A 27,880-nucleotide genomic window follows, 5' to 3' on the forward strand; every position below is an offset into this window, starting at 1 on the left:
TCTGTTTTTACACTTTCCTCACTTACGAAAATTATGCACCAAATAAGATTCCAAACTTGAGCAAGCTCTAATCCATGCATCCTTTATTCCATTACAATCACTGTGTTGCTTTCTAGCAACAGGACACAAACTGCAATCAATCGCGATCAATTTATACAACAATCTGAGGCTTACAGTACATTTAAGGCCTTTAAATTTGGAAAAATTAGACCTATGCTAGTAGTGTAACAATTTTTAAGTGTTTTGCATTTCTGATGCATAATCTGTGCGATTCCAGTGTCAAAGAATCAAATTACTTCTAAACTAAAAAGATCAGCTCAATGAAAATTTAGTTACATAATTCATCAAAACATAAATGTGTAAATTTTTTTTTTTTGTCCTGGAAACTTTATAAAACTTTAATAGCAAAATAATATAGGGATAAAAACATATTTTAACAAAATGTATTCAATCATATACAAACCAGAATTTTGCAGTTTATTGTAACTAGACTTAAATTAAAACTACCAATTAAGAATCTATGCACAATGTAAATTCAAATATGTACAGTACTTTTAAAAAGTCTACAGGAATGCTTTACAGAAGGAAATGTCTGTTATGGCTATTATTCAGACAATCTGAATATTAAAATGAGTTTTCTAGTAGTAAATTTACACATTTATTTTTAAACAAAAGCAGTTTTGTCCCTAGATCCTTTAAGAATATTCCAGTTATGTTTATACACGTAATGGAGAGGTCATTACAGAGTTTAGCCCCATATAGTAGTTTGTTTATTTTCAGGTAAAAGTATATTTAAATAATTCACTTGGGAAGATCAGTAAGTTAACAAAAGAACACTAGAAGGGAGGAGGGGGAACTTCATCACAATAACTTTCCAGTTACAATACCACAGCTAGAAACTGCACAGAGAAAGTACTCCCTTAGATTGAACCCATGATTGTTCAGAACAAGCTGTAGCTCGTAACAGTTGTGTTCCCCACACTGAGAACACGGTGGGGAAAAGTCTTTGTAGGACAGAACTATAAATGATCTGAAGTGAGACAGAGAAAACTGATCTTCGATTAATACAGCACTAGGTAAAAAGTGTCCCCATAAAGCAGCTAGGATTCCCACTTCCTTCAGGGCAATGAAGCTAAAAATTGTTGGAATTACAGTAGTTGACCATATTTGTGTGCATTAGTAGAATCATTTCCAGATATAAAAGACAAATTTCATCAGATGTTTGATTAGAACACCCTCAAGACAGGGTATTTCTTCATAGTATAAAGCTATTACAGCTATCCAGTTAAAGCATGTGCAAAAACAGGTAATTTCTTCCGTTCACAGTAACTGAGGTAAAATCAGGTAGGCTTCTTCAGGAGTTGGGAAGTTCATGAGATATGAACTGTTTTAGTCTCTCTAAGTACTGTGCATAAAGCTCTATGTCATTATGCCCAGCCCCTTCCACCCAGAGGGGCTCTACTGCTCGTGGACATCGCTCGTACATGGCCAGGCCATGGGAGAAATCGATCACCTCATCTTCGGTACCGTGGATGACCAGCACAGGAGAGGTCACTTTAGAGATCTTGTCAATGCTGGGGGAAGGAAAAGAAAGACACAGCTCAGCTTGGGGGTTTCTGTTTCATAACATTGCAGAAAGCAAGCTTAACTATTGACACAACCCAGTTAACACTGCATGTTTTTAAATGGCTGCAGACCATTGGAATTGTGCACAACTGATATGAGACAAGGCTCATTTCCAAAAAAAACTACAAAAAGGAGCCTGCATTGCCATCACCACCATCCCACCAGTGCTAACAACAACAAGTTTGAGTGGGCAGCATGCAAATAAAGTTTGGCACCCAAAAAACCCCCACCAAAATAGTGACTGTATCCATCACCCAAAGCACTGTGAGGCAAGTAAGATTCCCTGGGACATTCTACATGCATGGACTCTTCTCAAATGACATATTATCACCTTCCAATTTAACAGCTTAGGAACTAATTAACTACATTCCAGTTGCAAGATTTCATTAATAAACAAACCAAAAAAAAAACCAAACCTTGGCTCATGGAGCTTGAACCTGTCTTTAAACCCCCAAATTATTCAGATTCAGCTAAAAGAAATCAATCTAAATACTGATTGCTTAAGTTCAAACAATGAAATAGAAAACTGGGAGAAGAGCATTACACAGGGATATTTAACTGCAAACCACAGAATTCACACAGGATTTTACTTTATGGAACCAGCCTCTTTGCCAGCTGTGTCTGCAAAGTGGCCTTAGAGCAACATTTTTCCTTTTGCCCAGCTACTCGTAGCACACCAATATAGCTTGAGACTACCTGTCAGAGAAAAATGGGTTCTGAGGGAAGGGAAGAGTGACAAAGGCACCTTCCCACCTAAGAGGTCAGGCCAGCAAACCCCAGTTATGAAGCACCCTGGTAGCACATGAACTTGCAAGCAGTGAACAGAAGCTTTCCCTGACTCTCCTCATGCAGGCGACAGCTTTTATTTCCAGACAGCCATTTCATGCTGGTAGTTACCAGTGGTTCCAAATCTGGGTACAGACACCATGTCCTAATGAACTCTCAGCTTCCTACCAGCTCCACTTCCATCAACAAATGGAGGAATGTGGAAAAATGAGTTTTGGTAATACTCGATTTGGTGGGAGGACAAATCTATTTCTTCATGGTAGCTAATAAAAGGTGTTTGGATTTTCCTGCTCCTGAAGAACAAGCAGGCATGCAATTTTGGCATGACCATTGATTTTACTAAATGACCAAGACTGCTTAAAATGATTTAAAAAATACAGATGCCAGCATACCCTGACTTAAAAACAGGTTCAAAAAAGTTTTACGAAAATATAAAGTTAACTAGAAAGATGTAAACTGAAGCACTAAGCCTCACAGTTACAAACCTCAGCATTTAGTATTCTAGAGAACTGCCACTGGTATTCCAGTGAAGAGCTGAGTGTAAACACATTTCTGTCTCTCTCTCTGTATCTCTCAAAAAACCCCCACAGGTTCCATGCCATTTAAGGTGCTATTTAAAATTAAAATGCAGCCTATTTCACTTTTCCTGCCTGAAACTTCAGCTGTGTGCAACTATGATGAATGAAAAAAAATCCCAACATAAAAGAGGTATCAGAATAACACAAATTTTGGTTTTCCCCATAATTTTCATCCCAAAATTAGTATCATAGCCAAATGTAAATACTTTATAATCCACATGCTATATAAACTGAAGTTTCAAGCCCATGAAAGGTCTGCTGTGACAGACCTATCAGCTACATACAGCTACAGAGATGTTCATGCATGATTTTTGTGGCTAGACACTAAGTTCTCATTTATTGTAGGAAAGCCCTTTCACTTCAGTATTCATATAATGAAACCATTTTTTTCCCATATATTCACAGACCATTAAGCCAGATAATATTTATATTTTGCAGAAAATTGGAAGGTGTCCCACTGCCAACTCAGCGACTCATAAAGCAGTATTTAAACTGCACATTAGCCTTACTTAGTATTCTCAGCCACACAGCTCTGCAGCTAGAAGAATCTACAGAGACCAAATTCTCATGGAGCCCCCAACATAAAACGAACATAATAGCAACTCACTGTAGGTGCACACAGAACTGTTTTGTTTCCCACTGTGAAGACAGACAGTTGAGCTGCACACATTCATAAAGTGCACTGCTGTTTATTTTCACTGCTCCCAGTACCAGGGAAGTCAGAGTGACAGCAATGAACAGCTCAGTAGGGCAAGAACAAAATACTCAAGTGCTACAGCACATCTGCTGTCACTGTTCTCCTTCCCACTTGTCTTTTTTAAACTGTTATTTGATTTGGCTGGTAACAGCTAATCACTGTTACTTCTGTAATCAGAGCTATGTTTAAGGCTTTGTTTTTTCCTCTCTCGCAGAAGCATTTGTAAATATTGGATTTCAGGTTTGAGGATGATGAATGAGCTGGAGTGTAAGTGCTTCAAATTCAGTCTGCACCTCCAACAAGTTAATTAATTAACTAATAATCTATTTCAAAGGATTCTAAACATGGGGACTGGGAGAGCCACTACTACTTCATCACCATTCCTTCTAGCTGTTCTGGCATACAGATTCATACCTACAGCCTCCCACAGCTGCTAAATTTAATCTGTTGTAACCAAAATAAAACAAACATAAGAAATGCAATGAGTATTTCTTACTATACTTATCACAAGCATGACTTCTGAAGCAAAGCCAAGTTTTGCCCAAGACTTCAGTGTGTGTTTTATCTTCTCCCTTCCATGGACCACTACGCTTTTTACCTGTGCTTCCCCCTGCCCTCCTATTGAGAGACTGGCTTCCCCTCTCATACTCTCCCATAACGTAAACTGTATCAAATGAGAAGTTCTAAAAGATTCCTAGAATATCTCCTCTTCCCATGACCTCTCCCACACCCAAATACTTGGGTACTCTTAAGTCTGTTGCAATTGCTTTTCCAGTGAAAATTGCACTATAAAAGCAAACGTTTTGTCTTAAAACCAGTTGTATATAGCTTTCTAGAACTTCCCAAAACAAGCTTAAAATCTTCTAAAAGACAAGACAGGGACTTTGTTTTGGTCACAAAATCAGGGTCCTACAAGATCTCCACCAGGGAGGAACAAATACAAGTCTCAGTATCTACTTACACCACCAGTCCCTTTTAAACACCTACAGAGCATGGGTGACTACAGGAACCCCCCCTTGCAGCACTGATACATACCTTGGGAAAGCATCAAAGCAATAGGTTTTCCTGGTGTCAGGAAAAGCTACCCGTAATCCAGACATCAGGGGAGAATGGAGGATCACTGCTGCGCACTCGTACCGAGATGCCAGGTCTACTGTAGGGACAGTACCAATGCTCTGACCATACAGGATAATGTTCTCAGGACTAACACCATACCTGCAGAGAAAAGAAAGATCCCTTTAAAAAAAAAAAAAAAAAAAGGCCAAAACACATTTCACATCACAGATGCAAAAACCAAACCAAATAAACAAAAGTAGTGGAGGATAAAACCCAAAGCATCCCTCCTATCCTTTGTGGGTCTTTATTGCTAGGAGACATGAACTTACAAGTTTAAATTTTAAAACAGTCCAGCAAAGTAAACAACCCAAACATTACACAGGCTGAAGAGAGCTATCCTCAAAGAAGGAATGGCAGTTTGGTCATTAATTTTCACCTTCTTCAGAACATCTCTTGTCGTTCACTCCACAGCACAGCAAATTATAAATGAGACTTCCCCCCCATCCAGAGTCACTCTCAGGAATTTCAGCTCGATGTCCTAGAGGCTAACAGCCCCTCCAACAAGACAGTTACTCCTCTGCCCACCTTTCATTCCATGTAGTTGGAATAAAAAGACAAAACTGCCTTGCTAGTGACACCAAAGACAACAGGTCTGTTCATTTTTCCAGATTCTGATCAGTATAAAATATTCCTCATTTTTCTTTTCCAGTTCAAAACGTGTCAAGTTTATTTTGTAACTATAAAAATACATCATTCCATAAAATGTAGGGTTCATAGGGAGTTCATAGGCTCCCCAATATTCAATTCAGTCTATAAAACTGTCCCAGCCTGTGTGCTGCTTCACACTGCAAAAAAAGCTGAGAAAGAGACTAATTCAGTTTTCCTTTAAATGATGCAAAATAGAAAGGAATTTGGAAGGGGCACAGGAGGAGGTGACAGTGGATAGGAAGAAGTGAAGAGTATTTGCCCACCACAACTTGTTAGGAAAGCTGCAAATCAAAGCTGTTACTCAATTATAAAGTATTTACCCAGAATACTTCTCTCTGTAACTCCACCTCTCACTGCAAGCTGTATAATTGAATGCAGAAGAGAACATGTATCTAGTAGAAAATTATTTGTGTAAAACGTGTCTTTTGGACATCCTACACCATCTACAGTCCTGTGGTCACTGCTGTGACAATGAAAATCAAGCCCTGCAGTTCAGGCTGTACCCCATGTACACCTGAAAGGTTTCAATTTCCTTGCAAAGCTGCTTGCAAGATGTATAGCAGGCCTGGAGAGTACTCGACTTGCAAGCAGCTAAATGATTTAGTATGTGCAAAAGAGAAAATTACAATGGAAGAAAGATCAATTAATAATTAAGAATAATCCAGTAATAATCGTCCAATTACAGGCTGTCAAGATTGCCTCTTTTTATGATGAAGTATAACTAGACTGGATTGTAGCCCCTGTGAAACTGAAATTTTCTTAATATTTTTGTACAGCTGAGCGTAAGGGTGCTTTTGGCATCTTCTGTTATATGAATAAGCAACTGTATAAAAATATCTCTTTGGAGTAAAATGTTATCTTCTTGGTAACCAAGCAGCAGCTCATGCTGGCGGTCTGTCACCACAGCCACAGCCTGGTGCTTTTGAAGAGATGTTGTGCAGCTCTTTTAGCAGACTTTTTTCTCCCTGAGTGTTAGATATGGTCCAGCACACAGCAGGGCCTGGCTGGCTCAGTTAACAGGACCTTGGAACAAAGTCTCATCCTCACAGCCTGTTCCAGCTGTTGGGTGGGGAGGGCTGGAGGCATGCACCCCAAAGGCACCGCATGCATCCAGTCTATCTGCCAGCTGTTGCATGATATTAAAGACAGGCAGAAATGCATCAGCATCAGGGACATACAAGAAAACAGGACTGGAACATGATCATCTACATGGCACTTCAGTGGGCGTGGAACGACATTAATGCTGGTAGGTTCTGCAATGTCATCCTGAACTGCGGTATCATGATAAATGCGAAATTCCCTTTCTAAAAGGTTTACAGTGTAAGCAGAATGTGGAAGCAGATGTTTGAATTAGAATCACAGGATAATAGGACAGCACAGGGTGGCCAGAGAATTCAACACATCCAATTGCCTTAGTATGGCAATCTTCTTCAACACTGATCTGGCTTTAGACTCACTCCTTTTGATGTTAGCTTGTTTCTGAAAACATCTCATGTTGTAAGGGGAGTACCTTGCTATTGGGGCAATAGGTACTCCAGAGAAAAATCTGTTTCATAGTATGCCAGTTAAACTCAGATACAGTCTACAGCATCATTTAAAAAGCCCAGAGATATGTCTAAACTTAAAGTAGGTCTTCATCACCACAACTATTCAATATCTAACTCCAAAGAAAGGCAATGTGACAATTTGGACAAAATTAATAACTGTAAAAGGGTATTAGGACACTGAGTTAGTGCACTCAGCCTATTAGAGCAAATGTCTTTTCTGCTTTACACTGCTACTGACTGACAACTAAAACAATCTCTGGGCCTGTTTAATTTAGGGACACTTCCCCTTTCCAAGAAGGAAGCGTTACTGTAACAGATTTATCTTTTTAAGCCCTTTACCATCAGGTCATCACTCAGCAGACAAGACATCGAGCTTACCGCAAACATCAGCGGAAATAGCTACATGTAATATTTATTTATTGTGAGGCCAAAGGACACAGGACAACTCATGAGTGAAGGCCATTAATAATTGAGCTGTGCAAAGTCCTTGGAGCTGAGGGCCAGGGCTTGGCTCCGTGATCCTCTGCACCCTCAAAAACACTGCCCAGTGGTGACTCAGCAAGCACAGCTCAGCCCAGGTACAAACTCACCTGGGGGCTTTATCTTTAAAACCCAACATTCTTAAAGCAGAGGCCAGGTCCCTCCCTCACTTTCTGCAAACTTCCTTGTATCAGATCCTTGCACAATAGGAACAGAGATACAGAAAGTGAAAGAGAAGGGAGAAAGCGCAGACATGGGTAAGAAGGCGGCAATGAACGGGAAACTGGGTGACACAGAAAAAGGGAAACAGTATGGTAGAAAAAGGCAAAAGACAGTCTGGAAAAAGAGGAATCCTGTTACAGTCTGCTCTCCTATTAAGGAAGAAAGTCTTTCCACCAGCTAAACAGCAGCTCCTAAAAATAACTTCCCTGAAACACACAAGCTTTGGTCTCTGTGGAAACAGAGCTCCATCCGACAGAGCAGGAGAGCCAAGTAAAATTTCTGGATATGCTTGGACACTCCTCCTGTGGAGCCCATGAGAGAGTTCTAAACAAGCAGGGCAACACCACAGTATGGAAACCAGCCTTCAGCAAAAGCCAAAGCAGGAAACAACTCAGTTACCATGGACATATGCAAAACCCTGATTTGACAAAGGGGGAAATAAAAGAAGAAAAAAGGGCAGGCATGATTTTTCCCCAGAGGGAACTCCATTACTGACAACTGCAGCTACTGCTGTATAAATGATGCAAACATTTCTGCTCCCCTTTACCCACAAATACTTCCAGGTGGCAAAGCTCAAAGCTCTCCAGCCTATTCCACTCTCAATAACCCACAAGTACACTCTGTGGCATACAGATTACATTTATTTGTGCAGAAAACCCCCCAGCAACCTTCACAAGCAGTACAGCTCTCTGTACCTAGAGCTTCAGGCCAGGTCTAGCTAAGGCCCTAAAACACTCCACAGTCTATAGTAACAGTAGTTTGGGGCTTTTTAACCCATGTTACTGCATCAGTTAATACAAATGAGGTTTACAGACAATTCTAGTCTCCCCATGAACTACATGCACAGAAGCTGGTTATTAAGAACCCACACCCCAGACTCTTCTACTTATTCCTTCACAGCATAATGAGAGACCTCAGTGACGCCAGCAGATCAGTGGGATACAGAAGACTGGGAATACTGCTGACAGAGAGCACAGCAGAGGATGAGACAGCTACTTCTGGTTCACCTGCTTGGCTGCATGGCTTGGGCCATGTCCCTCCTCAATTTCCTCATACAACAGCGATGATGGCACCCACTGCCATGCAAAGCACCTCATACTTTCTGGCTGACAGCACTATGTGCAAACTATGTATTATCTCAAAGCATCTTTAATTATGAGCCTAAGATACTGAATCCCTCCTCCCCACAGGGCTCCAGCTTTGAGCCACAGAGCTGGAAAGTTTACCATTGCTATTTTTACTCTCTCCTTACTCAGTGGAGAGTGCCAGTGGAATGCTGCTGCAGGGACTCCAGACATGTCACAGCTGAAGCCCTGCAATGTTCATGGCCAAAGCATCAGCATCTGTGCCAGTCCTCAAAGGTGCCAAATACATATTCATTAATGAGGCCAGTCCTTTGTTCAGCCTTACTGAATCCATGAAGTTAACCTCACCTTGCATTTTCAGTTTGAATTTTTGTATTTGCTGTCCCATTATCCCTTACCTGAACTGGAAAGCATAGACAGCAGCATGTATTCAGCAACAAATTAGTTTTCAAGAATGGCCACAGAAACTGTCTATGCAGAGCATTTTGATGGCACAAACCCCATTCCATAATGCTGTTGAGACCTAGTGTTTAACTGCTACTAAACTAAGGCAGCAACTGATGGGCGAGTTCTTCCTTGCAACACATAAAGTACATAAATTTACAAGGCCAGGAAAATGAGGTAATCAGCTCCTGCATTCTCACAAGGGGACTGAGGCTGAAACTGGGCACTCCCCTCTCCAGCAAACACCAATGAAATAAATCATTTTCAAGACACGAAGAAAAACCAACATATATCACGAATGAGACAAATCATGCCACAGTTTGGAGGAAATAATGACTTCTAGAGTACCTTTACTAGAATATACATGTGCTCAGCTCTTCATAAGGTATTCAAGTTTCTGTTTACACAAACCCATTTGTCACAACATACTACTCATCACCTTTTCAAAATGCATTATCTCTAAGTTTAATAATCCAGAGAAAGTTACATCACTTGTTAAGAACCACTGATAGATATTGTCCAGCATCATTATACACTTCCATAAGATATCCAATGTACATTTTCAGAAATAAGTGGCTATTTAATCTTGTATGAATCTAAAATTCTAATTTTGGGGGTAGAAAGAAAAACAAAAATCCACAATTAAATAAACCACACACGCAGACTGCATATCTTGACTATAATTTTATGTTGTGTGACTTTTACATTAAAATACATCAACACTAGCAACTCAGTCAATAATGATTATTGAAAGAAATTGACAATATCAGAACAAAACACAGAATTTTGCATTGTGCTTCAGCAAGTACCACTCCAGCACGTCAGCCAAAACACCAGAGAAATTACAGCAGATTTTCAGTCTAAATGCCAACACTAAATTGAGAGGAAGGCATTAGACTAAGGATTTTTCGAGTTAACCATAAAACGAGAAATGTCAAATGAGAAAAATCAGATTTCAAGATTCCCAGGAAACCCTGGCACACAGCAAGTATCCCTGTGCCAGTTTCTTTGAATCCACACAAGCATCGGTCCAAAATTCTTCACTGTTTTACTGACACTGGCGCTTTAAATCATGAGATTTCCTCCTTCTCTACCTTATTCCTCTCCAGGCCTACAAGTACTATGCAATTCAAGTTCAGGTACATCACACTCTCACTTCACGTTTCCATGGTGCTAAGAGCCAAAACCGGGTTATACTCTGGCTTATGAAGCTGCAAAAAAGAGAGACCAATTTTTCTGGCATATGTCCCTGCACACTGTCACAGGAGCAGATAAGTAATTCCACAAATGTGTTCACTCTCAAAATAATTTAAATGGCTGACAGAGAAACTTAATCAAGGAATCCACCACAGTTTTATATCACTATTACTTTTACTACCACACCAGAGAGTCATTTGGTTATGCTATGGGGAAACCCCAGTGCTAACCAATATAAGCTAAGTGACAGTGGAATTACAGAACGAACCTATGACTCTTGAAAACGCCCTCCTAAAGGCAATTTTGGAAGTTATTAGCAAATACCACACTACTACAGGCTTGCTGAACTCTGTGACTGTAATGCTAATCCAGTGATGTACCAGCTCCTCTTTTCATATAAATAATAAATGGATCAAGTGGAAGCAACTTCTAGGTGCTTCTGAGGGTGATCATTTGCCCTGCAGTAACTTAATTATACCAAAGCATGAAATCCCTGCAACTGGTTCTTGACTGCTGTCCTGTGACAATCAGCAGTCTGTTATCAAACACTGAGAACTGTGCTCACAGTTCAACCAAGTCCTGACAAGAATATTGGGTATCACTGGAGATATTGAATATCATGGGAGAGCTCAAGCATCCATGACAAAAACAGGGATCTACACACTGCTGAGTGGTGAAGCCACTGCAAGTTTGCCCTGAACAACCAGGGTAGGTAAAGGTTAAGTGGTATGTCATGGAATTCCCTACTACAAACTGTAATGAGATTACATTTTAAATTAACTGAATTATGCTAATCTGCACTGAGTAGCTTTCGGGTGACAGGTGTATGACTTCTTTTTTAATCCAAATAATGCTAGTTTGTCTAAAAAATTGCTTTTTCAAATACAGCCTTAAGTTACCTGTTGTTCATCTGCCTCAAATATAGGCTCCTGAAGATGTCATGTTTTGAAGTGGGAAACACCTTCTCTGACTAAAGTAAAACTGCTCAGGACTCAGAGCCAAACCAAGTGCTCTTGAACAGTAAATCCACTCCCCTCCTTTTTTGTTCTCCCCCCAACTTCACCATTACAAGGAAGTTCCTTTTCCCCCAGGCAAAAAATAGGCAGTCTGTGTTTGCAGATCTATTTGTTTTAAGGAACTAAAAAGTAAAATCTCCTTTGTTTTCTCTTGTACTGAGGAACTTCAACTGTATTTATAACATGACTTTTCAGCACCACAATAACCCAGGATACTGATTTTGGTAGATGATAGATTGCTCATTTGTCTACCACATGAACTAGCAGTTTTATGTATAAACAACAAACAGATTTGGAGCAGTTGCTTCTGCCTGAGAGTTTGTTGAGATTTTTTTTTCGTTCAGTTGTTTGGTTTTTTATTTTCCTAGATAGCAGGGAAGCAGGAAACAAGAGTTTTCATTAAATGTGCACTGAAATTTAAGCTGGAACTTGTGCCACAGGCATGCTGATGTAATAGAATAACTTAGCCCCTACAAGCATTAATTCTTTCATACTGAGTGAAAGCAAGAAGGCCACTGACAAGCAAAAGGGACTCTCATAAAACATCCAAGACAAATGAGCAATGATGTGGCTGAGCCATCTGTTGAACTCCTACCTTCACCACTCCACTGCCTTATGACAAAAGGAGAATAACACTCCAAACTCAGTGCACGCTCATGCAATGAGAGGGAGTGAGCACCTTCCTAAATTAATTCCTAAATAATCCCCTCTAAATGTTGGGGGGTTGTTTTATTTCTCTAATCACAGGGGCAAATACAAACCAAACCCACTAAGTTGAAATACAAGAAGGTAGTGGAAATAGGATCTAAACATAGATATATTCAAACATAATTCCCACTGCCCCCAACTTTCTTTGCTTTAGCACCCTTAAAAATCCTCTGAGGTTCTGCAGTCAGCCCTGGCACAAGATTATAGTTTTGAACAAACGTGGGAGCTCTCTACTCATAATAGTTTCTTGCTTCTTCCAAAGTGCTTTCTTAGAGCAATCTTGATTCACACCATTTAGTCCCAAGACACAACAGGTAAATGGCATACAAAATGAATTTTTTACTCCAGTTATTTTAAAAATAGAGCACTGGAGTTAACTTTAATGAAGTATTTTGCATTAAGATGCTCTGTAGCAAATAAACCTGGAATACAGAAGACTGGAAACTTTTGCTGGCCACTGAGAACCATCTTTATGACCACAGCATCAATAATTCACAAAAACTCAGTCAGCTACATTCTAGTATGTACTCTTTACTGCAAGCAGTGTACAAAACCTATACAGTCATTCTCTGTCTGAAGTACATTTAAATAAACAGAGAGCAGAAAAAAATCAGCTACTTTCACAGAGAAGCTCAGTCTATAGTATCTTCTGAAGGAATCCATTATCTTCACCCTCACTGTCTATCTCATCTCATCTCTCTCCTGCTGGGGTATTTTTACTTCAACTGCACACATATCCTATGTTCTAATACAGCAGAGGGAAGACAGATGAGTATACTCCTCACAACACTCGATGTGACATTAAAATTTCAACCATGTTTTTACTGTTGCAAAAAGCCTGCACTTTCACACTGGGCATCCTACACTCAAAACCTGAAAAATAATGTAAACTACTTCCTAAAATTGTGCTCCTAATAAGGGCTGTTATCAAAACCAAGAAACACTTGATGATATCCATGCACTTCAGTTAAAACAAGTATGTGTCAACTAACACAGAAACTGATTCCCTAGGAGACATTAAGCAAACCTGAGTAAAAATACTAATACTGATTATTCATTCCCACAAGTTTTGTGCCTTCATAGCTGTTTCTTCGATTTCAGCTACTTCCAAACTGGAGAGCCTTGCATTACTCCTGAGGCTGAAATTTCAAAGTGAGCCAATGCATTTTGGCTCACCTCCCAAGCCCATCACATAACCCTCCTCACCAGCCTTGGCTCAGCACTGGGGAACTGAGGGCTTACAAGCCTGGAGGAAACAATCTTGTGGCTCTTCCACAGTTCTCAAAGCATTTTTGTTCAGAAGCACTGTATTATTCTTTTTCCAGCATTTCCATCTGTTCATTGAAGCCCCTCTGGCACCTCTCTCAAGCACTGCTCTTGCCAGGACTCTTCACATCAAACTCCAACTTCCTGATGTATTTCCCTTACCCCTACACACCTGAAGCACCACCAGGTGAGGCCACCCTGCTGTGGCACTAATTGCCATGAGCTGCACCTATGCAAGGCCTAAGCCTCTGACTCATGAGCTGGGATTATTTATGGGAGGAGCACAGTGGCTTTTGACCAGAGCTGCTGCCTGTTCCACCCATCTCCGACATTTCTCCCCTTCCACCCGCTACAGCCCAGCTGCCCATAAAGCAGGGAACAACTGCTCCAGTGCACAAACCAGGACAGTCAAGACAGAAAGAAATGCCCTTTTCTTTCAGTGTACCACACAGTGTATTAGCTGAAAATAGTTATCACTGTATAAGCATAGGATGAAACAAGACCAATCTAGATGGTAATGGATCAAGCTGCAAAGCTCACACAAAAACGTCACACCAGAAGGTTTGCACAGCTGGTTAGTCACAGACACTGTAACTCATAAAAAAGGTATTCCTGACCTAAGGATCTTAAACAAGAAGCATATATGTAAATTCTGCTGAAGGCAGTTAGTTGCCTGGATGCTGTAGCAGCATTAAATGGTTTGCTCATGCTGGAATTAATACATTGGAGACTAATATTTGGAAGATTAGGTGAAAAAATTCAAAGCAGAGCACTCAGAAACTGGTATCTATAGATCTTGGGCCTTGAACTGCTCAGGTAATGAATCCCACCACTGTTTGAATGCAACTAACTAACTATTTTCTTTTGTGTGGGGGGTTTCTGTTTCGCAGTTTGTTTGTTGTTTGGGTTTCTTTCCATCCTTGCCTTCTGTTTGCATTCTCTTTCATCTGTTTATTGTAATCTTGTTTATGTTTCAATCTCTAAGTAAAAGCTATTTCATCTACAGGTTTTACTAAGAACTTCACATTTTCAAATATTAGCAGCATTAAATGACTTGGTTTTGCTATGATTATTTGATACAGCTGGCAAGCCATTAAATGTGAAATACGTAGCACCGATACAGCATTTTCCTTACATCACTTACAGACAACTGTAGCTGTATCTAAAACACAAGCTGGTAGAAAAAAAGATTCAAGTGTTATCTCCATAATGCTAACAGAGGAGAACAAAGAAAAAATTGAACTGTCTACACAAACAGCAGGTGCTTGTAGCCAAAATCCTATTACAGCTGACATTTTCACACTGTTCTTCAAAGACCCCTGCAAATCTGAATGCTGTCTCTCCCACAGAGCACCAGAGCTGGAGTCCAAGAGGATTACATGGGAGCTGGAATGGATAAGGCCTTGCAAGAATGCAAGCAGACAAACTGGATGCAGCATTTCTTCCATCCAGAAGCATTAGTGCAGCTCAGGCAGTGATTTGAGTCTCCAACAGAAAAGAGAAGAGAGAGCAGAAAGGCAGGATTGAGAACAAGAATGGCAGAGAGGTCCTGATACAAAAGTGGTCCATGACAGTGAACTGGTCCAGTGTTCCTAAAAAGAACCAACAGCAGATGAATGCATCTGTCCCCAGAACATGAGTCTTTCAGCAGCCAGCATTGCATGAAGATGACTCAGCTGGCAGTAGGATTTCTCTCTCCTTTATAGACTTACATTAATATGCTCAAGCACTGTAGAAGTAAGTTATTAAGTAAGAATGAGCTTCTCTCAAAGAAATGCAATACCTCATAAACACTGAAGAGCTCTATAGAGAAGCCCAGTGAAGAAGTCTCATGGCCTGTGCTATCCAGGAGGTCGTACATCCCACTCGGATAGTCCTCTTCAATTCCCTGGAAACATTTCATGTCTCTTTGAGCTACTCTACCCATTTCCACAGACTTGAAGAAAGGCAGTATTTTCTTTTGATTTAAGAATCAAAACAATAGGTGCTTCCTCTGCAATTACATGTCTCATGAATTATAAATAGGAAGAAATCCTACTTGGCTAAGTGACACTGTAACCTCTATTTTTCCCTACCCCATGGTAAGTGGAGAAAACACATACCAATTTTTTATTTGCTCAAAACACTGAGCTTTGTCACACTGTGAATCTGCATACATTTAAACATCTGCTTTCAAAAAGTGCCAAATTCACAGCCTTACAGAGAAACACAGCTCTCTGATGAGTCTCTCCCGTCTCTCTCAATTATCCATTTTCAAGCAGATTCATTAAATATTCTAGCAAATACCAAGAATGGTAAATGGCAAATGTAAGATGACAGTCATTTCATGAAAGTGATTTATTACCTGAAAAGATTCATCCAGCATCTTTTCAGAGAGAAGAAAATCTCAGTGTTCTGGTTTTTTCTGTGCATTTTTATATTGGCACTCTTGACTTTTAAATCAGACTCTTCTATTCCTTTCTTCCCAAGCATCCTCATCTTGCACATGTTCCTTTAATGAACTTTTAGCACAATCAATGTTCAACCCCCAGTAACAGTCAATATAAACCTAAGATGATTAAAAAATATATAGCAATCACCAGGATTAACAGTACCAGATGTTTTAGAACAGCAGACCACAGATAACTAGTTCAGAGCTTAAAAATCAAATTTCCTAGCCACAGCCTTTATCACCACAAACCCAGGGGCTAAATCCCTCTTCCCTCCTCCCAGTAAATACTACTTAGAATTGTGTACAATAAAATTTAGTACAGAGTCAAAGTTTCTGCTGTGTACTTCTGTTTTGTTTAAGTGCTCATAAAACCTGTCTTGTGCTCACTAAGGACCTGAAAAGATAGCACCAAAAAAAGTAATTTATTACAGAAACATACATCTGCATTTAACGATATGTAGAAACATTGCACATCAGTAAACTTAACCAGTCTTAAAGCAACAAATGCTATTCTAAAAATGGGAAGGGTACTTCTGTACATTTAGAAAAGTACTAACTTTCCTAAACTCAGATGAGAAAATTCATTCCTGGAACCAGGTCATAGATACTTGTTCAGCTTATCCAGCTGTCTTATCTGGGATCATCCGAGTCTATGGAGTAAAAGACATTTTGCCCAGATTGTGTAAATCAAGAGGTTTTAACAATGATCAAAGAGCACACTTGCAGACTTTGTTTTCTGCCAACACACCTAGTTAACAGGGCCAATTGCTTTTGTAGTTTTTTCGGTGAAAGATTTCTTGCTAGTCAGCTTTTTTCTCTCAAAAAAAGGATGCTTACCAAGCAATCACCAGCTATGCCACAAGAAGCAGAAGTACCTCGCAGTGGATCAAGGACAACTGTTAATGCAATCACTTAAGGTCATTATTTCAGCTGATGCTAAAGGTAGAAACTGATCTGCAGCTGCATCTTAGAAATTTTAAAAAAAAAATAAAAATGAGAAGAAAAGCAGCTTCCTGATGTTATTCTCCCCTCTCTTTGTCTCTGATGCAGTCCTTGTAAAGCATGCAGGCTCCCTCCTTGACTGCAGTATCACCACAGAACAACTGGTTGTGCAGGAAGAAATGTTAGCAATTCCAGTCCATGCCACACCAGCACTTAACTGCCTCCCAATAAACCAGCACAGCATAAGGAAGTCTTGTACTGCTGGCGTTTCTGTTTTTGAAATAACAGATAACAGCACAGAAGTGTATTAATGTCATGTAGGTTTTCTGCAGTTCACCATTCCACAACATGGCCACTTTCACTTATTAGCTTCTACTCTTTCCTCCCCCAACACACATTTTTCCTATTTATGCACAGTTGTATTTTACAAATGGATATAGTGTTTCCCTTTGTGCTAATACCATAGGGCTTCCAAGAGAGAGGCAAAATAGAAATACTGAATGAGAATTTAAAAAAATATTTAAGGAGAAGTCTGGTCAGTTCTACAGGGAACAACATGAAAGAACATAGTTCACTTGGCCCAGAAAAACTGGGAATAGTGGAAGGATGAAAAACAGAGTAACAGACAACAAACGATGCCTGCTAAATCCTCCTCTCCCCCTCAAAATTTCAGTAAATTAAATGAGCTAAGTTTAATCTAACACTGCTAGCTTTATTTCAAATTAACACGCAAATTAATGTACTAAGAAATTGAAAATTGCCATGAAAGTCAACCGAAGAGAATAATAAACTTTAGTGCAATTTCTCCTGCTGCTGAAATGCAACAAATTCAGAACTACATCCAGGTAAGAAATAGCTAAGATCCTTAGGTTTTATGTTCTTTATTATGAATATTAAGTGGATTTTTGGATGGAAAGAGTAATTTCCTGAAATAATGGGAAGGTGCCAGATCCTATTTGTGTCAATAGTATCTGTTCACTGCTCTACACAAAATGATCTACAGATCTAAGATGAGCTTTGACAGAAAGACATCCAGTTTGGAAGGTGGGATATTTGGCACCAGATTCCTTAATCTCAGGATAGAAAAGAACTCAACAAATCAAGGAGACTTTACAACCCACTCGCTCTCTATAAAATTCTATGAACATTTAGGATTTATGACACTATTATCTTTCAAGATCTATCAAAAATTCAGATCCCAATTATATTCAAGTACGTTCCGTCATCTTCATTTTTTATTAATGCAAATACAAATCAGAACAATTTCTTTTTTCTAAAAGCCAACTTTGTGCCTGTGTTCCTTTACAGATAGTCATTTCTGCATTATCGTATTGATTTTTAGCACAAATTTCAAAGAGAGAATAAAGAACTAATTGTACTGGACTTATGCACAGCAGGCTTTAGAAGTGAACATCACATTACATGAATAATTAGCAAGAGTTCAGGGGAGAGGGCAAAGGGTTTTGCTATCAGAGAAACAGAAGGCTGGAAGCTGGCAAAGATACAGCAAGCCAAAACCTTTTAGGCACACTGGACAGGCTTAAGGTTGAAACCCCACTTAATATCTTAAACTACTGTACTGACTCCTGAAAGGGAGCTGCTTCTTGCATCAGAAAGTGCTGCCTGCAACACATGGTAACTCCCAGTGTATTTATTAACCAGTGTGAGCAAAGGTTACACGTTCATACACCCCTATGCTTAAAAATAGCAAAACTGCAGCTGAAACATTACCCCGCCTCTTCCCACAACTCTGGTACTTTTACAGTTTGTTAAACTTGATGAGATGCTCATATCCAGACTGAACCAGTAACTTTTTCTGTACCTTAACACACATTAAAGCTCATGCTTTACCAGAAAAAGACAAGCTTTTTGCAGTAGGGAACTACAACAAAAATACTACAAACAAAATGTGTGATACAACTTAAATATGCAAGTTGAGGTACACGTGAGTCTTAGGGGAAGGAAGAAACTGACTGACTCTTGAGTAGCTGCCTCAAGGTAAGAATTGTCCAGGGAACACCTCCAAAGTAAGTATTATACAAAATTAGCTACTTCTTTCAAAAATAACCCAAAATGACACTTAAACATATGAACACCTTTGTGAGAAATGAAGTTCTAAACAACAAATAGCATGCTGGAGAAGACTTTTGTAAATTTGCCCTGGAGAACATGCTCCAAAACCAAGACCATTTTCTTGAAAGATCCCACTTTCCCTATGCTGCCCAACAGCCAAAATCCCACTTAAATAAATTAATTAGATGCTGGGGAAGACTGTACAGAACTGGGACAATGATTAAGTTCTGCACAAATTGGTCCAATGCTCATGGCAGCAAATTAACTTCTCAAACCTTCCTTTAAAGTATAGATGGTTCCATACACCACTTTGGTTGCAAAGTGCTCAACAGAAGTTCACTTTGTATTACTACTTATTACTTTGTATTATTATTGTCATCTTTTTTATTTTGCATATTATTAAGGCTTGCAATTTATTGTATAGTGTAATAGTTAAGACAAAGTGTCTTGTTTAATTTATTTTAAAGAACTATTAAGATTCATGGGATAATGCTAAAATAATCTGAACCTTATCTCAGTTTATCTGCACACTGGAAAAATACACAGCTGGTTTTGCTTCTTTGCTGATGCTGAACACCATTTTTCCAGTTCTGTAAGGACATTCATAGCAAAGCTAACTGAAAGTTAGGAGGAACACTTACAAAGATTCTATAATCTGAACAAAACCCATTATAAACAACCTTATTAAAGGGGAAACATTTCAAGTCATACTATTTAAAGGGTGCTTTCCTGAGAAATATTTTGAAGTTGTTCTCAGAACTTTCAGACTTGTTGGTTCACATTATCCATTACTCCACAGTTGCTCTGCTGCACACAGAAAGAAATGGCCATACCATAGCACTAAGTTAAAATTAACTGGTCTAACATACTGGGATCTTAAGAAATGTGGCAGTGTTCTGTAAAAAAAAAAAAATCACAAAAAAGAGTATCTTAAAGCTTCTAGCTGGCACTGCATGCCTTGAGAAGGGTTACTTGCCAGACACTGAGCTATGCAGTTTATTTAGCAGCATGCCTTGGCTGATAAATAAGGCTGCCATGAGTCAAAGTTCTTAAAGTAACATTTCTACATGTAAGCAGGATTTTTTTAAAAAGGCACTGATCTTCCTAAAAGCATAGCCCAAATTGTGTAATCCAACAATCAATTCCAAATCAGCAGCTGAAAACAGAATTTTCATCTTGAAAGGTACACCTAGAAAGAACTTCAAGAGACTGTACCAATAAATAATGCTACTGTCAGGAAAGCATACGTGAAGTTTTTCTAAAAAATTTGCAATACAAAATAAAAACCAGAGGCAATACTTTGCGATTACCTCTCATTTAAATTTTTTCCCTCTAGAAATTGAGGCAAGCGTACTAACTGAAAACCTCATCTTCCACATCAACATCATTCTTCATTTGCTAACCCACATGGAATTCCCCTTTTTGAAAGTTGAGAGGCTACAGATTTATTTCATGATTATAGGGATTTTCCCAAAGACATGCATGTGCTTATCAGGAGACATGAAACCAAGGGTGGGAAGGCAGGTGGGCATTGAGCCAGATCCTGCTGTTATCCCAATTTTGTCCTTTGTATTATTTGGTCTCATAGTCAGCAAATCCAACCACAATGTTTCATTTTAACAGGAGAACCTTTGTTCTGTAAAGCTAACACAGTGGTTAAAAAATATAACGATATGGATACAGATAATGCCAGTATAACTCTGTCATTACACAACTGACCCATGCTTGCACCTTTCTGTGATTGTTTGCAGGCAGCAGAGCTTAATGTGCAAACAACAGTAACCCATTTTTCTCAAATTAGCCCTTGGAATAAAGAATGCAAAGATGTTCCTCTGTCCTTAAGCTGACACTGTGCACTATTCATCCATCCCATTCTACATTCTTAGCCTTCTGTTAAAAGCATCTTTATTCCCCTGTGTTCATATGGCATTTCCTGGGTTTACAATCCCACATTTCCCACTGCTCCCAAAACCTGACACACTGAAAAAAAAACACTGCCAACAAACACTCAGTTTTAGTCAGGAATGAAATTGAGCTTCATCATCAGATGTCAGGCTGAGCACGCAAGACCAGTGTAAGTCATTCATCTAAAAACTGGAAAGCAGGGCAGTCAAGATGAAGCAGTAGCAAATGGGTCACTGCAACTGCTTGTTCAGTTCATCAGTGCTCGTCTGCAGCAATCTCCATTATCCACCACCAACTGACACAGGAGATACAGGAGGTTTGCCTATCAGTTGGTTTGAGTTTGTATTTTAAGCCACACAAACCCAAGCTTTAAGAGTCAGACAAAAAACCTATTCTTAAACACTTCATTTCAGACACCTAAGAGCCACCAGCATTTAAAAATTGTAAGAAGATTTCTTTCGTAGATTCAAGGACGCACAAGGAACTCCTCATCTTGTACACAGGTAAGCAGCTTCAATTCCTTGAATTTAAGTTCAGTGGCAACTGAAGCTATCTCCTAATCCACAGGAAAAGATTTCTGATCTTCTTAGGGGCTACTTGGCAAAAGCGAGCCTGAATGTGCACACGCATGTTAGGCACAACACATCTGCCCCTTATTTTATGACTCATTTCAACTGCTTCCAACACAGCCTTGCAATTGATTTACATTTGTGAAGGAAGGCAGAATGGATTCTTAGTTATTCATTAAATTTATTATCAGCTTGGGGAAAAAAACAAACCCCTATGTTATTTGCTCATTTTCTTTACTACTGCTGCATAATTTTGAGACTATTGACCTTAAAGCCAACAGAGAATACAACTGTGGAACTTAAAAGTGTGTTTGGGGCAGGGATGGAAAGTTAGTATCATCACATTGGCCTCTCCACCAGGCACATCATATTAAAAGGAAATAGGAAATTCAGACCTTTGTTCCAGCAGTCAGGCTCCAAACAGCCAATACATGGCACTGCCCTTGTACGAGTCTATCTCCACATGAGGAAACATCACAGGAACAAAAAACCCCATTAAACTAAAAAGGACCTGTTTTCTTCATTCAGTATTGAAACAGAAATATCCAATCACTAAGTCAGCTTTTCCCACAAAGCCAGCTGCTGGCAGATAACCACTTGCACACCTTGAAATGGTTTCCACCTACCCATTCCCACAGCTATCTAAGAGCTACCAACAACGTGCAGAGGTCAAACAGCCATGGCAGACAACCATCAGCTCAGCCTCAAAAGGTGACACTTCTCTATCCAGAGAAAGAAAAAGCTTGCCTTTCTCATGCACTTCATGTAATTTAGTGCTATAAAGCAGTTACTTCAGCATGGAGGATTTAACAACATGTTCCTCTAGAAATCTTTTATGTTCAATGCTCTGATGATGTTGAGAACCAAGTCCTACAACCTTTGTACATCAGGGTAAACCAACATCTCCAGTTCAGGCAGTTGAATTTCAGGACTATCTACACTCAGGAGAGCAAGTACTGTTGGCCAAAGGCTCTTTGGCAGCTTATTTTTCTTCCCAAATAACACCAGTTGCAAAACATTCTTGACAGTGAAAATTTTCCTTTTTTTTTTTTTTTTCTTTTTAACAAGCTTTGATCTTGCAGTCCTGACAGAAACAGGGAAATATTTAACAAAACTACTTTTACTTCAGTGACTAAAAGACGTAATACAACACCAAAGCTCAGTAAACACTTAGAATAACTTTGAACATCAGAGCACCTGTTTTGCACAGTTGTTGGTATTTGTCCCAGGGACGCTCATAATCTGAATTAATCTCTGCTCATTGCATAGACAACAACAGGAGAGGATTGTGTATGTTTCTATTTTTGCTCAAAGTTATATGTAGCCTTTCTCAAAGTATTGACCATGGCAGGTACAGTAAGTTAAGTTTTAGCAAACAGTACCTTTAAACAATCCTTTGGAGACACTGTAACAACATTACTGAAAAGCTGGTATGACTGAAAACATCTACCAGGTGATGCTCCGTGAAGAAAGGAAACTCTATTACTCCAGGACTATTAATTGTGACTCTGCCAAGCACTGCCTTTGGTCATGTCAGGAGTTTAGGTGGTAACTTCCAATAAAAACCTTTAAGTATCTAATCTAAAGAATTTGGCACAGAAATATAGTGTTGGTGAAAGAAGATTCTGTTGCAAAGAAAACTGATGTAGAAATTGGCTATTTTGATTAGGCAAGGTAAAAAACCCTGAAGCTGTTATTCACCTGGAAAGCTGTAACCACCTCATCACATCAGAATGGAGACAAACTAAACTGACACACTCTCAGAAGATTAGTTATCACTCTGGTCTAATCCAATTAGGGCTGTTTCCTGATTTTATTCAATGTAAGACTTCTCCACCAGCCCCTACAAAGGAAACAGCAATAATCTGATAATCAGCACCACAAATAATAAAAACAAATTAAGCCGTATTTTGTTAAATGCAACAAGAACACATCTTCTAAGCTATTTATCAATTACATTTTCTTCATCTCCTTTACGAATGCAGAAGATGGACTAACAGCTCCTTGATACTTTTCTACAGAAGCAGATGGAGTGGGGCAGCAGTGCCTTCTTTCTTTCGACTGGGATTTTAAAACATTTCACCAACATTCTCCAAACTTTTTTGGGAACATACAAATTGATTTTAATATAAATAGCATGTGATCGACAAAGCAGCCATGGTTTTGTGCTTGAGCACTGAACTCAAGCCCTGCATGTGCATCCTGTTTTTAAGTACTGTACATTGTCTTAATGTAAAAGTGTTAGAAAGTTCAACCTTCCCATGTGGAATTCAGGAAAGGGGGGGAAGAGGAGGACAATCAAGTCATTTTGCACAGATGTTGCATTAAGACAATCAGATATTAGGATAAGAGACACATCTGAACAAAAAGCAGCAACTTAAAACCACATGGACAATGAGAAAAGACAGTCTGATATACCATCTCTTCAATCTGGTTCTGAATTTGAAACAAACAGAACAAAACCAGACCAACCTGACTAAAATAAAACACAATAAATATGATCTGTAGCAATAAGATAGAAAATTCTTTTTGATAAACATCGAGATGCCATATGGAAATTCGTTAATCAAGTGGAAATAAATATATGTAAAAGCCCAAATTAATTACTGATCAATACTTGATATTAGAACAAGAACAACCTCTATTGCTACAATTACAACCTCTGAAGAAAAATCTATAAAAATTCATTTTATGGGAATAAAATTATATGTCAACATCTTTACTGGGCTGAAAGACAGTATTGAAAATTGGTAATTAGTAAAATTATCACTTAAGAGTATACTTTATTCATGAGGAGAAATACTAAATTCCTTTAAATTAAGGGAAATAAGTTTCCTTTACAAAGACTAAGAGAATGGAGAATAGTTGAGACTGATCTTACAAAGACAGGCTGATAACTGAAACAGAACAAAGGAATTTGATGATTTTCTTTTCTCATCCACTGTTCTCAGATAGTTTTATAATCATTTGTTATGTAAGGTTTGATTCCTAAATGTGTATGTGATAGCAAGATCCTTGTTTCACGACCTTGAAAAAATACAAAAATCTGCAGCCATGATGGCAACCCCTGCCAGCTCACCATCATTTCTAAAATTTGACAGCTTCCTCCAAGCACAGGTTAATTCCCACCTTCTTTTCAAAACACACCGACAAATCAATGACTGCTAAGTACCAGTGGTACTTCAGAGGCACAATTTAAAAGGAAAAAAGAAGGAATCTCAGACTTCCAACAATTTAATGATTCCTTTCTGCTGCCAGGTGGAATGTCTGGTGGATTCAGAAGAGCAACAGCTTCCCACGGAACTTAGCACAGATGACTAAATGCTTTTGATGGCACAGTGAACCTCTATTTTAAGACTTCACTTTTAACTTTGCATTACAGTTCACTACCATATGACTGGAGGCCAAACGCCAGGAATTTGCATTAAGAATGAAAGCATACACAATCTCCTGGAGCTACCAAGGAACTGCTGCAGCAGGAATGCTGTAACATGACATTTTACCTCAAGAGGCATACTTGTATGTCTACTGCAGAATATTTCACTTAATTGTGAGCCACTTGGATTGAGGACTAAGAAATGATCAGCCTTGTGAAGTTCACACTGCTATCTGGAGAATTCATCAGCAGAAAGACTAAGGTTTCAGCTCATACCTGTTACAAACACAACGGTCATCTGTTAATAGAATTGATTAACTTTCTACTGAAATTACATTTTGCAGCGAGCGACTTCTTTACTGAACACCTAAAATACTGCAATCATAGAATCACAAAATCGTTAACTTTGGAAAAGACTTCAAAAGAGCATCGAGTCCAGCCATTAACCCAGCACCACCGTGTTCACCACTAAACCATACCCCCAAGTGCCACACTCACATGGCCCTTTGAACTATTCCAAGGGTGGTGATGCCACCACTTCCCTGGGCATCCAATTCCAATGGTTTTTGGCTCCTAAAAACCTAACCAATGATAACTGCTCAAGTATACTCTCAAGGTACACCAAAAGGTGGGATTAATAAACATGGCAAAGTAAGAGTTGGGAAATTTTAACCCCTCAATTTAAGGTGGAAAGGAGAGCCTAGATCTTGTATAAACCACAGGAAAGGACACTAATGGAAACCTATAAACCTGTCCAGACACACTTCTATTGAAGAAGCCCGATCCTCTCAGAGCAAGTTGGGCATGTGTTGGCATCACCTACTGGGTCAGGTTTCTTAAAAGACTTAAGTGAAGGAACCCCTTGTTTCTGGACCTACGTAGAACTTAACCATGTACTAAATGCCTGTCAGCAGAAGAAGCACATCCAGGCAGATGTGAAAGTGCTTTTTCAGAGCTTGAGAAGGTTTAAATAAAACAATATCATCAACTAATTATCAAGTGAAACAGAGAGAAAACACAGAAAACTGAAGGACAAACATTAACTAGACTTGGCTTAGACTTACCACTTTTTCTCCCTTGAATCTTATTTACATCACCCATATGTGTCATAGTGGCACTTAATAATTTATTATGGGTACAGCATATCAAAATTACTTCTTTACATAAGACATTATTTGAATTCAAGGACACAAATATTTTTTAAAGTCCTGGAAAACGAGCCCAGAATCTAGTCTTCTCACCAAACAGACAGAACACACGCTATGAAAGGATGACTTCTCCCTACACCTTTCTCCCCCCGCTCTTCGCTTGACTTAGGCAGAGCAATGTCAAAAGGCATTTGGACTCCACGACTAACCAATCCCTGGATTCTTGCAAAGCCAATTATCTAAATTAGTAACAACTCCTGTCACTATTTCTGAAGCTGGCATGTATCCCCAAGATAGACATTAAATACGCATTTCACGCAAGCCCAGTTCATCTACACAACGCCAGAGCCAAGAACTGAAAATGTTCACCACTTTTTTCTTCTCGGCTTACTACAATTTAAGCTTTTTAAAGCTCTCTCTTTCAGGACATGTTGTGCGAGGTCATACTTTAAGAACCACTTATGCAACAGCAAAAGGAGCTCATGGTTTCTGTGGACAATAGTGAGAGGCCCAGGGACGGCCATCAGTTGTAGCAAGGAGCCAGAGCCAGCAGCTCTGCTCAGGATTTTCTAGAGGCCAAGGGCTCACTGCTTCCACTCACCACGCTGCTTCCTGCCAAGCCTTCTCACTTGCTCCATCCCTTTGGATGCCACATACTTTGGCATCTCCTGGCAGAGTCCCCAGCTTTACTTCCAGATGTCAACGCTTTTTCGTTCCAGTCTGCTACCATATCCATTGGGTAACAGTTGTTTGGAGGCCCAAAGAGAAAGGTGCCTATGTTGCATGAGCTTGCATGAAACCCCAAACATGTCACACAACACCAGCAGTTTCCTGGTAGGCCCCAGCCAAGGCTACTGCCAAATTCAGTCAGAGCTTTGGCTTACCTGGGTTACCTCAAAGTGTAGACAGTGGCGGGCAGGTCTCAAACAACCAGTTTTTTGCAGTCTGCAAGCTCAAACTATAACCAGTGCAATATATCCTACTCAAGATGGAGATTTTCAATGGTGAAGCAATGGCTAACATAAATTACATCTGAATAATCCTCTAAATCTAGAGAAAGCCAAAGGATGAAGGTTTGCCCATCATTTTAGCAAATGAAGCCATCCAGTAAATCACACTGTAGCTGTTCACGGAACATCTGGTGAGGCCACCAAAGTAACTGAAACCGTCTACAAACCCTTCCCTTCCTCTCAGCAAGGTTAACCGTGCAGACTTACTAGGATTAAAGGGAGATACAGAAATACTTTGTCCCCAATATCCATTTACCTTGTCCTGAGGGCCTGCCAGGCTGCATCAATGTCTGCATACAGGTTTTTCTCAGAGGGCTTGCCGGTGCTCACCCCATAGCCGGAGTAGTCATAGGAGAAGACGTTGCAGTTGATGCGGGAGCCAAGGCCAATGTAGAAGCTGCACATCTGGCCCAGGTCCACAGCATTACCGTGCGAGAAGAGCAGCGTGTACCGGCCAGTGGGGGCACAGCGAACGAACATGCAGCCCAGCCTGTTATCTCGGGCCGTGCGGGAGAAGAACACTTCCACGGCATCCAGTTCCCGCTGGGAATACTGCCAGTCGGCCCGCTCGCTCAGGTGCAGGCTGCAGGTGCCCGATCCCGTGGGGGTGCCCGCCCCGGCCGCCGCCCCGGGCTCCTGCTGCTGCTCGGGCTGCAGCACGGTGTAGGTGGGCTCCGGGGGCAGGAAGGCCAGCTTGGCAGCGATGCGGCTGGGGCAGGGCGGGCAGCAGAACAGCCAGCACAGCTCGCCCAGAGAGAAACCGTTCATTCTGGGGCCTTGTTCTGGCATCAGAGACGCCGGAGAAAAGCTAAACCTCTCCTGGAAAGAAGTCACACGGAACCGACCCAGAGCCCTCCTCCGACGCGACCTGCCGCCTTCCTGCGAGGCGACCGGCTGCCCTCCCAGAACGCAAACAATGGCAACCTTGGAGGAACTACAGCTCAGCAACAGCAGTGCAGCTCTTCAAAGCCTGGAAACTGCTTATACAAACCAAAAACACAACCCCACGA

The 27,880-nt window shown here is 40.0% G+C and overlaps 1 protein-coding gene across 1 annotated transcript; it reads right to left on the reverse strand.

Annotated features, from left to right (window-relative positions):
* Nucleotides 1–27,880, reverse strand: ABHD17C (abhydrolase domain containing 17C, depalmitoylase). The gene is made up of 3 exons (XM_082291088.1): nt 27,127–27,880; nt 4,723–4,902; nt 1–1,574 (listed from the first exon to the last, which is right to left on the reverse strand). The coding sequence occupies exons 1-3, from the start codon at nt 27,657–27,659 to the stop codon at nt 1,355–1,357; spliced, it is 933 nt and encodes a 310-aa protein (XP_082147214.1). The 5' UTR covers nt 27,660–27,880; the 3' UTR covers nt 1–1,354.

The sequence above is a fragment of the Coloeus monedula genome (assembly GCF_965178545.1).
Source record: "Coloeus monedula genome assembly, chromosome: 14".
NCBI classification, from domain to species: domain Eukaryota; kingdom Metazoa; phylum Chordata; class Aves; order Passeriformes; family Corvidae; genus Coloeus; species Coloeus monedula.

What these genes read in the sequence shown, in the direction of transcription:
- ABHD17C (XM_082291088.1), bottom strand. Translation starts at nt 27,659, where the DNA reads ATGCCAGAACAAGGCCCCAGAATGAACGGTTTCTCTCTGGGCGAGCTG. An exon ending in TGGCAGGCCCTCAGGACAAG is followed by an intron (nt 4,903 to 27,126) that starts GTAAATGGATAT and finishes TTTTCTCTGCAG; the next exon opens with GTATGGTGTTAGTCCTGAGA. An exon ending in TGCTTTGATGCTTTCCCAAG is followed by an intron (nt 1,575 to 4,722) that starts GTATGTATCAGT and finishes TCCTTCCCCCAG; the next exon opens with CATTGACAAGATCTCTAAAG.